Genomic DNA, 16,194 nt, shown 5'->3' on the forward strand with positions numbered 1-16,194 from the left:
GAGGTCCTGAGTTTAATCCCAGCAACCACATGGTGGTCATCTGTAATGTGATCTGATGCCCTCTTCTGGAATGCAGGTGTACTGCAGATAGAGCACTCATATGTTCAAAAGAAACTAATTAATTTTAAAAACAAGCAAACAACAACAAAAATGCTTTGCTGCTCCTTCAGAGGACCCAGGTTCAGTTCCCAAAACTCAAATTGGGTAGCTCATAACTGCCTGTTACTGTAGTTCCAGGGGAGCTGTTTTCTCCAGCACCCTCTCTTGGCCTTTACAGGCATCTGCACATGTGTAGCTGGCAGATAGAGACTACACATACACATAAATAAGAAAAATAAATCTTTAAAAGTTTTAAAGCAGTTGAGACCTATAACTGACCTCTCGCTTTCTTTTGCTGTAAGAGAAGTAGCTGTAATGATGTAGCAAAGCACAGAGCGCAGAGTCATGACAGGATCATTTAGATTGTCATAAATGTGATGAAGGAGTTAGCATGGAGGAAGAGAGGAGTAGATAAAAAAGGGGTTACTTTGGATAAAGTAATTTAAAATGAAATTTTTGTTTAAAAAATAGTTGGAGATTTTAATGTCTTTCTGGAAGAATAAAGACATTTAATAAAAATAAGAAGTGCAAACAGTCTGAACTATTTATAAATCTCTATTTTTAATAGTGCTCATGACATGACTTTGGTTTTATATCCTGATTTTAAGTCAGAACTTAATGTGGTCACTGTTAGATTTCAAAGTCCTTTACATCTGTGTCTCCAGTAATAAGACAGATAATTTGCATCTGTTGTAGTTGCTTTGACAGGCATGTATTGAATACTTCACACCTGCCAGGCCCTGTTCTATTCATTGGAAATAAAAATCTAAAACTAAAGTAGTGTTTAAGGATAATTTAGGAGAAACAGGCATCGTGGCGCACAACTTTAATCTCAACACTCTGGGAGGCAGAGGTAGGAGGATTGCTGTGAGATAGAGGCCAGCCTGGTCTACAAAGTGAGTCCAGGACAGCCAAGGCTACACAGAGAAACTCTGTCTTGGAAAAACAAAAAAACAAGACAAAAAGAGGATAACTAAGGACAGATGACGTAACATTGACTTTAAAATAATATCATGTTGGCAGGTGTGCCACACCTTTAGTCCCAGAACTCAGGAGGCCAAGGTAGACAGATCTCTGTGAGTTCCAGGACAGCCAGAGATACATAGTAAGAACCTATCTCCAAAAAGATGACATCGTCATCATCGTCATAGTGTAATGTGATTATATTATAGAATAGTGTAATGGGGTCATTAAAAATATATTATGCCTCCTTTAAAATTAACTGTCTTTACCAAACTTCCATAAGTTTGACAGAGTTTTTATTCTAAATGCAAAGCAAGCCCTAGGCACATGAAAAACAAAGAAAAACAAGGATCAAGCTATTGCATTAATCACTGCGTCATTGAACAATGAAAGATCACTTTCCATTGGGTTCCTTGTGAGAAGAGAATATTTGTTCATTTAAGAATATGAATAGGTGGAAAAGAGAATAGGAGCTGGTTTGGGGACAGGAACAGGAGTGGAACATTGAAAGATTAAAGATTAAGATTTGTCCAGGACATGAGTAAATAGACTTGACTGACTGAAAGGTTTGTATTTGTAACTAGTGTAAGATAAAGCAGAGTCTTTATATACAACAGGATTTGGGTTGTATATAATAGTGAAATGTTTCTATAATCCTAAATTTATCATCAATTATTATGTAAAGAAGTTATCACAATATGCCAATTTCAGTTGTATCATTATTTCTAAATAAGTCTTTACACCCCTAAGTATATTCTGTAGATTTTGAGGCCAAAGTCCTACTCAGAGTCTTAACTTGGGTTAAAATGTTTTGTTTTTCAGTTACTTACACGCCAAGTCAATCATCCACAGAGACCTCAAGAGTAATAGTATCCTTCCTGAGTTGGTCTTCGAAGTCTGAAAGCACCCTGACTTTTTCTTCTGCATTTTGTCCCTGTGTTATGTAAAAAAGTTTCATGCTAAGTTTAATGTGCTATAAAGAAAATGAATCAATTTGCATAAGGGTATAGTAGAGCAGGATACAACCTGGGCAGGTTTCTGAATGACTGGGCACTATAGGAAAGTCCGTAGAAGAGTTTATCATAGTGGGGCTTTTTGTCTTGTTGTTTGCATTTTATGTGCCCTATAAGGTGAGTATTTTGTGACAACTGCTTTATTTCACCAATCTTGCTCAGTAGTAGCTGAGATTTGAAGGTTATGTAACAGTGACATGAGGAAAACAGTTTTTCTTTTGACTGAACCTATGTAGCTTCCCCAGTGTTACAGGGCACCTGGGCCACAGCAATTAAAAGTTCCAGATCTCACAGAGGCTCAGGAAGGCATCTTAGCCTTATGTTCACATATTTTGGGCCTGAGAAATCCATAAAGCAGGTCATATAAGCTAAATAAAATACTTCTTGTTTAAAACAGGGTTGTTGACTTTCCGAGGAAATGTGAATTACTGTATTTTAAAAATATTACTACAGTATTATAGACACTATCTTTTTTACCTGATTTTTTCAGAATGCTTTCTTTAGAAGGAAAATAAGATTTATTTTTTTCCTTTACTTACTACACCTCAGATATATTTCTTCATGAAGACCTCACGGTAAAAATAGGTGACTTTGGTCTAGCCACAGTGAAGTCTCGATGGAGTGGGTCCCATCAGTTTGAGCAGTTGTCTGGATCTATCCTGTGGATGGTAAGAACTGAGAATAGTTCTCAAGTGGTCACATTCTTGAATCCTAAGCTAGTGACTGCTTACTAGAAAGTCACCGAAAGCTGGGCACACTGGCGCACATCTGTAATCCCAGCCCTCAGGGAGGCAGAGGCAGGTGGATCACTGTGAGTTTGAGGCCAGCCTGGTCTACAAAGCGAGTCCCGGACAGCCAAGGCTACATAGAAAAACCCTGTCTCAAAACAAAAACAAAACAAAAAACAAAAAAGTTTTTGCAAAATCAGTTTCAGTATATTTTTAAAAATACATAAATGTTATAAAATGTTTAGACGTTAATTGAAAATTGTTTAAAATACTTTGTCTGCTGGGTTTGGTGGTTCACCTCTTTAGTCCCAGTACTGAGGAGGTAGAGGTAGGTGGCTCTCTGTGAGCTGAGGCCAGCCAGACTTGGGTGAGACCCTGTCTGAAAATAAAACAAAGACAAAAAACAAAGCTTTATGTTCAAATGGTGTATATATCCTGCTCTTTTTTTTCTTTTTTTTTTTTAAAGTTTGCAGTTTAAGGCTTGTCTTAAGAGACCTATTCTGAGAGAGAGACCTATTCTTAACAGAAAGGCTGTTTCACACTTTTATTCAAGCCTAAATTGGAAACAGACCTTCTTCACACTAGAAGGAACTTTATAATTATGGGACAGTTGGAAGAGGAAGACAAAAGAAAAAGATAGGAGGATATTTTTAGTCAGCCTGTGCTGACTGCACAGGTCTACCTCTGCTTGTTTCTACTTTGAGGAAGGAGTTCTAAAAGATGAGAGCACAGCCACTGCAGTGGGCTATTAGAGTCATTTCTAGAACTCCTGCTGTGAGCCCACAGTGGCTCCATGTAACCTTTCAGAGGGTCTTTCTTTGTGAAGCCAGTTTTCCTCCTGTCCTTCAATCAAAATGCCACACTCCAGCTGATTGAATGTAAAAGCAAATACAAGATTCCAACTAGCTCCTGTTAAGGCAGATATTAGAGAGTTATAGCTCTATTGTCACTAGACTTTCTTTGTTTTTGAAAATATAGTTTTCATTAAAAGTGGATATTCTCAGATGGTCGTTGGTGCACACCTTTAATCCCAGCACTCGGGAGGCAGAGGTAAATGGATTTCTGTGAGTTCGAGGCCAGCCTGGTCCACAGAAGTAGTCCATGTAGACACTCTGTGGGATCTTCCGTCATAATAGGCACCTTTAAGACATTTACTTACTTATTTATTTATTTATTTATCCTTTTGGTTTTTCAATACAGGGTTTCTCTGTGTACTTCTATGTTTCCTCCGTGAACTCACTTTGTAGACCAGGCTGGCCTCAGACTCCGATCTACCTACCTCTGCCTCCCAAGAGCTGCCTCCCAAGGTGTAAGCCACCTGGCTTATTTGGGTTTTTTAAATTTTTTATTTATTGAGATGGGATCTCATTATGTAGTTTTGACTGACCTGTAACTCACAGTGATCCACCTGCTTCTTCCTCTCTGAGTGCTGGGATTAAAAAGGCCTGCGCCACCACACAGGCTTATATTTCTAACAAAGATGGCAGAGTGTCCCAAGGAGATAAGGGAGGGGCATTTTGGGTTCTGAAATTGTAGAAGCAAAAATTTAAGACAGATCATTCACATGCCTCAGTAGTGTGTTTAGAGCAATACTGCAAGGGTTGTTCGAAGTCCAGGCTCTAGGTTTGCTCTTTTTCAAAAGCCTTAGTTTATGTAGTTTGTAGAGTATTAGACAAGGTGTCTTATATTTCCTTCTGATTATTTTTTTTTGTTGAGACCCTGGATCAGTGGATTCATCTTTTATTCAACCATGCTGAATTTTAAGAGAACAAGAATAGCTAGTAATGTACTTCATTATTGAACAAATCTTTCATTATGATAATGGCTTTCAGAAAAAATAGGAGGAGCTGGAGAGATTGCTCAATTAAGAGCTCCAGCTGCTCCTTCAGAGGCCATGGGTTTTAATTCCTCACACCCAAATGACAACCCCAACTGTCTGTAAACTCCAGTTACATTGAATCTGATGCCTTCTTCTGGCCTCCACCGTGGCACCACACACACACACACACAAATTAAAATAAATAGGCTTGTTGTGGTGGCAGAGCCTTTAATCCCATAGGCAGAGGCAGGGAAACCTTTTTGACAGCCAGAGCTACATAATGAGTCCCTCCCTGTCTAAATAAATAAATGATTTTTTGAGGATATGGGATACCTATAACCTGAAATAATAATTTGATCATAAATCAGGTTATATGGTCCTCTGAATTATTTACAGTGGTCTCTTCTACTTTTATTTATATCTTATGAGAGATAAATTTATATGAATTATTTTATAAATTAACAAGTTGAAGATCTGTCACACATGTCATCTAAGTAGATGACATGTGACTTTTTGTCTAGCCATCTACCAGCAGTGAAAGCAAGCTAAATTTTAAAAACTGATCTAAACGCTATTCCTCCCACACAAAGAAATTGTTATTTGTCCATCTTATCACACTTGTATGTGGTTCATTTTATACAGTATTATAAACATAGCAGCTGTGAACAAATTGCATGACAAAAACAGGTAGAAAAAACACTCTCCTCCACTGCTGTCCTCTGACTCCCTCCAGGGTCTCCATCAGTCTTTCATCGGCGTTTCTTAACTTTGGGTGGAAAGCAGGATCATGTGTGGGTCCCCCTCCTAGACCCTAATCTTCTGTGCCGTGGAGTATAGTCACCCCTGAGCAGGCTCCACAGGAGGTTCTGACTGGCTGCTGCAACTGAGCACTGTTACTCCTCAGGGCATACTGGCCTTGCCAAAAACAGGAGCTTGTTCTTCCTGCTATTTTTGCAACATTTCATTAATACCCTTTACCACTTCCTTAGTTCCTTTCACAAAACAGTATAAGAGATTCAAGGTGAAGAGAGAGACCCTAGTTCTTCCCTGATTAATTGTATTTCATATAAATAAGAAACTGAGTTGTACAGTACAGTGAATAAATTATGTTAAAATTTGATAAATATGATTTGGTCTTTGCCCTAGAAGCAACAACTAAAATTTCTTTATACGATTTTCTCACAGGTTACCATGTTGTGTGTTTCTTTTGTTAATAAAGCACCTTTATACCATATATTTATGATATAGCTTAAAAGGATATTTGAATTTATTAGTCTCTAAATTCTACCATTATTGTCTCATATGTCCTGAGTTGAGGAAAGTCATTTATACCAGTGACAAGATTTAATTGCTTGTACCTACTCCTAAGCCTTTGTTATTATTGTTGGGTTTTTTAATTGGTTGGTTGGTTGAGTTTTGGGGGGCGTTTTTTGTTGTTGTTTTGGTTTTTCCTGAGACAGGGTTTCTCTGTATAGCATTGGCTGTCCTGGACTCGCTTTGTAGACCAAGCTGGCCTCAAACTCCCAGAGATCTGCCTGCTTCTGCCTCCCTGAGTGCTGGGATTATAGGCCTATGCCATCAGGCCCAGCCTCCCAAACCTTTTTGTAAGTGCAAATCTAGAATTTCTTTGCCAATCAAGAATAAGAAATAGAGACTAATTCTGATAAGATAGTCTTAAGAAATAGTAAGGTGGCAGTGATGGGGTTTGCTCAGAAATAGGGTTGCTGGTAAAATTATAAAATCTTAGTAAGCAGGGCGGTGGTGGCGCACGCCTTTAATCCCAGCACTCGGGAGACAGAGGCAGGCGGATTGCTGTGAGTTCGAGGCCAGCCTGGTCTACAAAGTGAATCCAGGACAGCCAAGGCTACACAAAGAAACCCTGCCTCAAAAAAAAAAAAAAAAAAAAAAAAAACCTTAGTAATGCCTCATACCAACTATTTCAGAATTTATACAGCAGGGTTTCCCCCCTTTATCTTAGTTGGTTTTATTTCTTTGACCATTAGTAGGAGAATTATATAGTAGAAGATTTCTTTAAATAAAGTGTTATTCTGGGAATTATCATAGTTTGTATTTCAGTCTTTATTCAGCTCAAGTTAAGGATAAACTAGAATTTTTCTCTCTTCTAACAGGCACCAGAAGTAATCAGAATGCAAGACAAAAACCCGTATAGTTTTCAATCAGATGTGTATGCATTTGGGATTGTTCTATATGAACTGATGACTGGCCAGCTACCTTATTCAAACATCAGCAACAGGGATCAGGTAAATATTCGTCATCTCTAGGAGCTACATTTCTCATAAGTCTCCGGGTCTACATCACAGGAAAGGAAGGCGACGGGGGTAAACATGGATGATAAACTCTTGATCTTTGTAATCAACCTAGAAAATGCTTGTGTGCTTTTGACAGTTTTAAGGCTTTTGCTTGAAATGTTGGTCATAAATGTTACAATGGAGTGATATCCCCAATTTTGTGACTAGAAATTAGAAGTATAACAATGGAGCTAATGCCTGTTTCTTGGCACAGCTGAACTAAATGTGCACTCTAGCGCCTGTTGTGATGCTGTACGCCTTTAATCCCAGCACTTGGGTGGCAAAGGCAGACAGATCTCTCTGTGATTTGAGGCCAAGCTAGTGTAGTGTTCCAGGCCAGCCCAGTCTTTTAGGAATAGACTTTGCTGTGACTGCAGGTATAATTTTACTCTTTATATCACAAGCTGGACTGTCAGTGCAGGCCGAGCTATGAGTATATATCAAATTCTTCCAGGATTACTAAAATGTTGTTGAAAACAAAAACAAAGCATGAAAGTCTGGGAGTTGTCTCACTGGCAGTGTTTGCTGTACAAGCAGGAGGACATGGGTTCAGATCCTCAGCACACATGAGAGGCTGGCTGTAGCCTTGCCTAAGACCACAGCGCTTGAATAAGGGGGCCAGTCTAACGGAAACATAAATTCCATGTTCACTCTGTCTCAAGAAAAACACAATGAGATGGAGGAGTGATGGCGGAAGACACCCTGATACACACTTCTGGCTCCATCATTCCTCCAGACTACTACAAGCACGTGCACACACATGCACACACATACCCCACAACAGAAGTGGGGGAGAGTATGAAATGTCTGCTGCGTCGTGTTGTGGCTTTTTCTATAGTGAGAATTCTACCAGAAGGGTAAATTTTCACTTCTTCCTTTCCTAAGTTCTTTTTAAGTTTTGTTTTTGTTTGTGTGTGTGTGTGTTTTTTTTTATGTACATGAGTGCTTTATTTTCATGCACACCAAGAGAGGGAATCAGACACCATTACAGATAGTTGTAAGCTACCTATGGTTGCTGGGAATTGAACTCAGGACCTCTGGAAGAACAGCCAGTGCTCTTAACCTCTAAGCCATCTTTCCAGCCCCTTTCCGAAGTTCTTATTCTCTGTTCCTTCCTTCCAAATGGTACCAATGTCACCCACAAAGCTTTGTTGTTTAGTGTCCCATGATAAATTCTCTTAGGCTTTTCTCTCTTCCCTTCTCCCACTCTTCACCATTTTACAAAATAATACTCTAATCCAGCCAGGACTTGAGATCTTGATTTTCCTGCCTTCATCTCTAGAGTGTTGGGAATTACAGGTTGTGCCACCAGTTCCAGTTTACCAATGCAAAAAGTGAATGAATTATCCTTGCTAAAATCACCTTGGATGCCCCAACATTTTTTTACTGATTTTTTTCATTGATTAATTCATTTATTTACTTTACATCCTGATGGCAGCTTTCCCTTCCTCCTTTTTCCCCCAGTCTCTACCTCTCCCCTCCCATTCCTCCATTCCGTCTCCCTTTCTCCTCAGAGAAGGGGCAGCCTTGCTTGTCTATCGACCCAACCATTTCAACCCTTGGCATATCAGGAATCAGTAGAACTAGGCTTGTCTTCTCTTATTTGTGTGTGTGCGTGCATCTTCTCTTATGGAGGCTAGACACAGCAGCCCAGTTAGGGGAAAGGGATCCAAAGGCAGGCAGCAGAGTTAGAGACAGCCCCTGCTACAGTTACTGGGGACCCACATGAAGACCAAGCTGCACATTTTTTAAAAGTGTGTGTGGATGTATATGTGAAGAGGAGAGTGATGACAATTAAACTCTTCATTAGAAGATGTTAGTTACCTAGCCGGGCATGATGGTGCATGCCTGTAATCCCAGCACTCAGGGAGGCAGAGGCAGGCAGATCTCTGTGAGTTCAAGGCCAGCCTGGTCTACAAAGCGAGTCCAGGACAGCCAAGGCTGCACAGAGGAACCTTGTCTCAGGAAAGAAGAAAGAAAGAAAAAGAAAGAAAGAAAGATACCTATGTAAGCAGTGATTAAAACATATTTATGCTATATGCTGTGGTTTACATCATAATCACATAAAAGACTAATTTAAAATGGAGATGCTAGGGGCTGAAGAAATGGCTCAGCAGTTGAGTGTATTGCTCTTGCTTAGAATCTGAGTTCAATTCCCAGAACCCATAGTAGGTAACTCACAACCCATTCAGAGGGATATGACACCCTCTTCTTACCTTCATGGGCAACTACACATACATGCTCACACCCCCATGCAGATGCACATTCATACATTTAATTTAAAATAAAAGTAATTATTTAAATGGAGATTCTAGGGCAGGTTGTGATTCAGTGGGGGTAGGGTCCAAGCTCCTGCACTTCTTTATGCTTCTGGAATAATTCTGGTGCATACCAAATGTCTTAGCTAGGATTTCTTTTGCTACAAAGAAACACCATGACCAAAAATCGAGTTGAAGAAGAAAGGCTTTATTCAGCTTATATTTCCACATTGCTGTTCATCACCAAAGGAAGCCAGGACAAGAACTGAAACAGGGTAGAAACCTGGAGGCAGGAGCTGATGCAGAGGCCATGGAGGGGTGCTGCTTAGTGGCTTGCTTCCCATGGCCTGCTCAGCCTGCTTTCTTATAGAACCCAGGACCACCAGCCCAGGGATACTACTGCCCACAGTGGGCTGGGCCCTCCCCCATTGAGCACTAATTAAGCAAATGCCGTGCAGCTGAATCTCATGGGGTCATGTCCTCAACCGAGGTTTCTTTCTCTCTGATGACTTTAACTTGTGTCAAGTTGACACACAAAACCAAAGATGAGAATTATCATTCCAAATTGTAAAAGCAAGCGTATGTGGAATACTTAAGTGTTTCATCGTGACTCCCAACCAAATAAAATGATATGTGTGTTCCTTCATTGAAAATATTTTTATTTATTTTTGGCATGTTTTGGGGGGGAGGGGTTGGTGGTGGTGGTGGTGGTGTGTGTGTGTGTGTGTGTGTGTGTGTGTGTGTGTTTGCGCGCACACGAGCACATGTGGAGATCAGGATACAACTTTGTGGCATCCGTTCTCCCCTTCCACCTTTATGTAGGTTCTAGAGATCCAAGTTAGCCTGTGCTTTATGTAAGGATTTGGTAAGGACGCACACATCCAGAGATGTCAGGCTGCTGTTCATGGCTTCATTGATTCTGGGCCCATAGTAAAACAGAACATTATGGCATCAAGAGCATGGTGAGGAGGAAAGTGTTTACCTCAGCAGATAAGAATCCTTGTCTGACTTTTACCCAACAAGGACAGTTTTCAGGAGTCAGTTCTCCTTCCACCATGTGAGTCCCTAGGTCATCAGATGTGAGGACAGGTGCCTTTGCCCACTGACGTATCTTGCCAGTCCAAGGTTTAAGCTCTTTTATTAAGGTCATGGTTCATTATGAATTAGTTTTTGTTTAGCATGAAAAATCTGAAGCATCCCAGAAATCTGTACTCAGCTACTTCTTGGCATTTGAGGTGCTTTATCTTCCATGAGTATATAATAAGCAAAAGTCAAACACAAGTGTGTTCTCTCTGAGAGAAGTGAGCAACCAGTGGAAGGTCAAGGGCTTTATCACTGAAGTCTTAAGTGAGTCAGAACAGCCAAGGCTACACAGAAAAACGCTGTCTCAGGAAGGGGGAAAAAAAAAAAAAGCACATATGTGATAGAAAAAGCCTTTGTTTCCAGGGCCCACAGGTCTCCTTAGAGAATGTAGGTAAGACATATTCACAAATTTTAGTACTCTGATAAGGTAGTAAATGATCATTACAGCTGTTGGTGGAGGGAACATTATCATTTCTAGATGTGGAAATCTAGAAAAAAGAAAGAACAGGCAAAGTTAGAGTTCAGTTAGGCCTTGCTTTTTCCAGATTTCAGATAGCTGGAGAGAACACAGGAAAGCATTACAAACAGAGCAGAAGAAATGTTAAAAGGAGATTTGTAAAGTTCCATGGTCTTCTCCCAGTTCTTTGCTATCACTTTTGTAGATATATTATTTTGGGCAAGTCCCTTGGGTTTTGGCTTTTGAGCCCTGGGTTCTAATCTGTAACATGGGATCAATTCCTACTCCTTGGAGAATTCTTTCTAATACCAAAATAGATGATGTGTATAGTCCAAGAGTCCGAGGTTTTTCAAACTTCTTATACCTTTTCTGGGAACATGGACGCGTCTGAACTCCTGTCCTGTGTGAATGGCAGCCCAGGCTCTTCTCAACTCCGAGCCCTCCTTACGTGCTTCCCACGTTCTTAGGGATCACTTACACTGCTGCTCCAGAGAAGTTCCAGGGTCTTTTCTTTAACTTGTATCAGAGACTACATTGAAAATAAAGTTTACTGCAGGTTAATAAATGGGAGTCATTTTGGCATCAAACAGGAAATAGCTATCAGATAGGACCATTTCTAAACCTATCAGCCAGCCCTGTGTAGAGTGGAGTCAACCTGCATTCTTCATGCTCGCCTCTAATCTGCCTCTCTCAGAATCCTCTCTCTTGGGCCCCCTCTTCCCTGATATGCAATACTCCTAACCTAGCTCTGCCTACCCTCAAAAGAGCCAAAAATTTAAAAGAATTTAGAAAAACTCTAGCTCTCTAATGAAGACAAGCCTTATTACCGTCCAAGACAGGAGATTTTTAGCTTCAACTGTCCTGGCCTCCTTTCTTCTGGAAGGCCCATCGCCGCCACTGCTGCTGCTGCTGCTGCTGTAGTTAAATAGCCTAAGAGACTGTCCTCAACACAAGTGCTTAACTAGTGACATTCTTTGTTTAGTTACTTTTATAAAACTGTGTTTGTTTCTCTCTTACCTAGCTATCACACAAATAATTGAGACTCATATTTATTTAATAATAAGCTTCACAACACAATAACTAAGCAGTTATTCCTCTATTCTTAACCCTCTAAGGTAATCTGGTTTCCTCCCAGTGTACCTCCCAGAGATACTTGCACTTTGTAGCTTTCCTACTGCAGCTCCTCCTGATGTCTCTTGGACCCCTCAAATGCCTGACTTCCTTACTTCCTCCTCTAACTCCTCCTCCCTGGCTGGCAGGAAGTCCAGCGTCCAGCCCTATTCTCGCCCCTGCTCAGTGGTTGGCTGTAAGCTGCTTTGTTGGCATACTAGAGAACAATTGGGGAGCAGTGTTTACACAATTGAAACAGGAGATTCTTAGAGCAAGGATTGCAACCAGATTGAGGGGGGAGTACAGAAATCAGTATTTGAATTACACAATAACTTTATGCCGATAGTGCTTAACTGTTTTGTTCCTTGCTGCACATGCACAAAGGACTTACCAACTGTGGAGCCCAAGTTCGCTCTCATCTATATGGCTTTTTAAAGATTATTTATTATTATATATACAGTGTATATATAATACCTGCAGGCTGGAAGAGGGCATCATATCACATTATAGATGGTTGTGAACCACCATGTGGTTGCTGGGAGTTGAACTCAAGACCTTTGGAAGAGCAGGCAGCGCTCTTAACCACTGAGCCATCTCTCCAGCCCTCATCTGCATGTCTTAGCATGTACCTTGTCAGTGGAGACACCACTAGGCAAGGAGTGACACAAGCACAGGAAGTATTAATTAATTAGAGGGCTTTGCCACAGGCTTTGGGGAGGGGGTCACAAAACAAGTTTTTTTCTTGTTGGTATGGGCTCCCTACAATCAGTGATGGATTGGGAAGCCAGATACTAGCATTCTTTTTTTTATTTTGACTTACCAAACTTTAATGAACATACAGGAAAGTGTGAATGCCATAAGTATACAGTTTATTAAAATTTCATTGCTTATATATTTGAGTTTATTAATAAGAATGTATGATTTGCCTATTTCCCTTCAGATAATTTTTATGGTGGGACGAGGATACCTATCTCCAGATCTCAGTAAGGTGCGGAGTAACTGTCCAAAAGCCATGAAGAGATTAATGGCAGAGTGCCTCAAAAAGAAAAGAGACGAGAGACCACTCTTTCCCCAAGTAAGAAAAACTCATGATACCCCAAAGTACCAACCAACCTTCCTAAGCAGCTTTAGCACGATGAGGGAGAGGTGGGGCCCAGCTGGGGTTCTGCAGGCCAGATGAGCAGACAGGAAGGTGACTTGATGAAGGCTGAAAATACAAGCTATTCAGCAGGTCTTTGCATTTGTCCAGCAGTTCTCAAACTTTTAAAGAATTACTTTATCTTACATTATGTTGTGTATGGGTGTTTTACTTGCGTGTGTATATGCACCACTTGTGTGCCTGGTGCCCGCCGAGACTAGAAAAAAGTCAAGTCCCCCTGGAATTGGAGTTTTAGCAGCTGTGAGCCGTTGTATGGGTTCTGGGAACTGAGCATTTCTTCAGCCCTAGTTCTCAAACTTTTTCATCTTGGAACATATTTTAAAATAGTGAAAAATAGCATTTTTGAGTTTGTAAACAATGAAAAAAATTAAGAAGAAGAGTGACGTTGATTTCGTTTTTTTCCAATTGTTTTTATACAGCTAACACACTTGGATTCTCTGTTTCGTACTCACTGTGCTTTAGGGTCTTACACTCCTTAGCCTCTGACAGCGTACTTATAAAAATTCAACTCACTGGGCTGGAAAGATGGCTCAGAGGCTAAAAAGCACTGTCTGATCTTACAGAGGCCCTGAGTTCAATTCCCAGCAACTGCATGGTGCCTCAGGGAGTGCTGGGATTAAAGGTGTACACACCTAGCTTGGACCTTCTTAAAAAACCATTTGTGAGTGTATGCTTGAGTGCACATGGCACATGTTTGGGAATGGCCAGGGAGGACAGAAGGCATTAGATCCCTTAGATCCAGAGTTTCAGGTTTGTAATTAGTTTTAAGTTTTTATGTACTATTCATTTCAAGGCTGGCAAGTGATCTAAAATAAAAAAAAACTACAAGCAGACATTAACTGTGAGCAACTTTACTCATTCAGCATCTTGTTCCCTCCCCACCCTTGCTTCTTTCTTACAGATCCTCGCCTCTATTGAGCTGCTGGCCCGCTCATTGCCAAAAATTCACCGCAGTGCATCAGAACCCTCCTTGAATCGGGCTGGTTTCCAAACAGAAGATTTTAGTCTGTATGCTTGTGCTTCTCCGAAAACACCCATCCAAGCAGGGGGATATGGTGCGTTTCCAGTCCACTGAACCAAACTAAATGAGTGAGGCATTAAAGTAAGGTAGCAACAAAAGCAAATAAACAATTTCCTTATATTTAAATTAACCAGAATATCTGTTACTTACAGGTGAGCCAAAGAATATTTGTCTTTAAAAACTTAAGAATTGCTTTCCGTTTTTAAAAATCTTACTGAACATGGAATTTTCATTGTCCGTGTGGTAAAATATACAAGCACTGTTAAACATTTTTAGTGCCTCTTCCGGAGGCTCTCCTTCCTATTCTGAGTTTGTGCTTTCCAGTGGTTAAAGCCCCGTTTGCTCATGGAGCCCTTGTTATTAGCCACCACTTGTCCTGGGGACTCTGGAGGAAGCCTTCCTCTGCATGCTCACAGGTGGGACACACAGTAGGCCAGCCTGTCAGCTGTGAGGATTGACAGTAATAGAACCAAGTCATCTTGGGTTTTATTTAGCCTTTATATTTTCCTATTGCTGTTTCTTTTTAAATTTAGAAAATGTGGAAATCTTTTATTTCCCTGAAGTAATACATAATTTTTAAAAATAAATTGTGGGTGTGAGCAGCCAAAAATATCACAGTGGTACATTTGACATAAGTAAAATGACTTTACTTTGTATTTTCAGTGGAAAAGTACAAATTAAGGTTCTTCTTAGATGATATTTCTATGTTAAAGATGTCATATATGTATAAAAGTCAAATTCTCTTTATTCTCACTCACTCCCTTCCCCAAAAGAAAACTTTACAAAATTCTGAGGGTCTTAGAGTGTTTGTTTGTTTGTTTGTTTGATTTTCTAAATACCTGGCTGCCAAATAGCCAAGTGATGGTTTTTTGAGTTAATGTATCAGGGTCTACTTACGTTTTTATGTCTGTTATAGCAGTCAGCAGTCACTTACCATTGTGTCTCATAAACTTTCTTCCTGGGGGTCTTTGTCCAGCAAGATCCCACCCATGATGAGTGCCCAATGCATTCCACAGTGTGAAGTACTTCTAATGTTTACATTTTGTATGTATAGAAATGAGTGTAATGGAGTGTAATTGTCCTGTGACTTGAGAGAATCTAAAGCAGAAAATTGGAATCATTTTGGTCTTTTAAAAAATATCCTGCCATCTCTACTAAAGCCTATTGATATTCAGTTACTCAATTTAGACTTATGGTAATGCTTAAATAATAACCCAAAGCAAAGGTTACTCAACAGACAGATCATATTTGTGTACATGTCATCCTCCTTTGAAAATAATAAAGCAAAAAATTGGGAAAACTTTAGTGACATTGAGTTTATAAGTACCATGGATAAGTTTCTGAAGTGCTTTCTTTACTTGCATTGTTAATTACTATGCCTGTTAATTATTATGACTCACTTTGTGTCCATCATTTTGGATAAGTTAAGAATGTCATCATAATCTTATATACCGATTCATGATTCTAAATATAAGAGAATATTTCTCATAATTTTTTTTAAAAGCCAGTCCAGTGGATTTAGGAGGATTACAAGTTCAGGCCAGGCCTGGGCTACATAAAGACTCTTGTCTCCAAGAACTTAGAACTGGGCATATAGCTCAGTGGTAGATTACTTTATATAGAACGTACAGGTATTTGTATAGTGTTTGGTCACCTACATGGGAAGAGGACATGAGGGGGGGAGATAAAACAATGCAATACACCAGCAAAACTCATGATTTCTAAATCTTTGATGACATAAAGATGAATTCATTGGTAGGTGATGTTGTATGTACCTAACAAATTTTTTACAAAGTATCTTGGTCAATAGAATACTCAAACATTTTAAACATATGAAACATAGTATACAGAAGATTTTTTTTAACAGAGATCTTTCTATAATCTCCCAGCATACTTGTTTTACTAGCGTGTTCCTGTCCTCATTCACTGTCTTTCTCCTCAGCACTGCCGTGCCCAAACTGTGCCATCTTCATCTGACTCATTTACACACTATTCCCCCCTTCCTTTTTTCCTCCTCTTTTCTCCTTTCTTTGTCAGCTAGTCAGCATTTGCTCTAAGCTCTCTCAAGACACTCAGAAGCTCATGTGCTGTCCCATAGACACTCAAGCATTCCCCCACAGGTGGCATAGTAGTTGACTTCCCCTCTCACATCTGGCCCACTGGGATATGTAGGTA

General features: G+C 40.0%; 1 protein-coding gene across 3 annotated transcripts in view; it reads left to right on the forward strand.

Annotated features, from left to right (window-relative positions):
- Window positions 1-16,194, forward strand: part of BRAF (B-Raf proto-oncogene, serine/threonine kinase) — a 109,743-nt gene that overhangs the window by 91,637 nt on the left and 1,912 nt on the right. For 2 of the 3 annotated variants that reach the window (XM_084785216.1, XM_084785218.1), the window contains 5 exons: window positions 1,885-1,931; window positions 2,625-2,743; window positions 6,752-6,883; window positions 12,780-12,914; window positions 13,900-14,053. In XM_084785216.1, coding sequence (XP_084641342.1) covers window positions 1,885-1,931; window positions 2,625-2,743; window positions 6,752-6,883; window positions 12,780-12,914; window positions 13,900-14,053 — 587 coding nt within the window. Of the gene's footprint in view, window positions 1-1,884; window positions 1,932-2,624; window positions 2,744-6,751; window positions 6,884-12,779; window positions 12,915-13,899; window positions 14,101-16,194 lie in introns of all 3 variants that reach the window. The other variant, XM_084785217.1, reaches the window with a different exon arrangement.

Source organism: Acomys minous (genome assembly GCF_964271855.1).
Source record: "Acomys minous genome assembly, chromosome: 6".
Lineage (NCBI taxonomy): Eukaryota > Metazoa > Chordata > Mammalia > Rodentia > Muridae > Acomys > Acomys minous.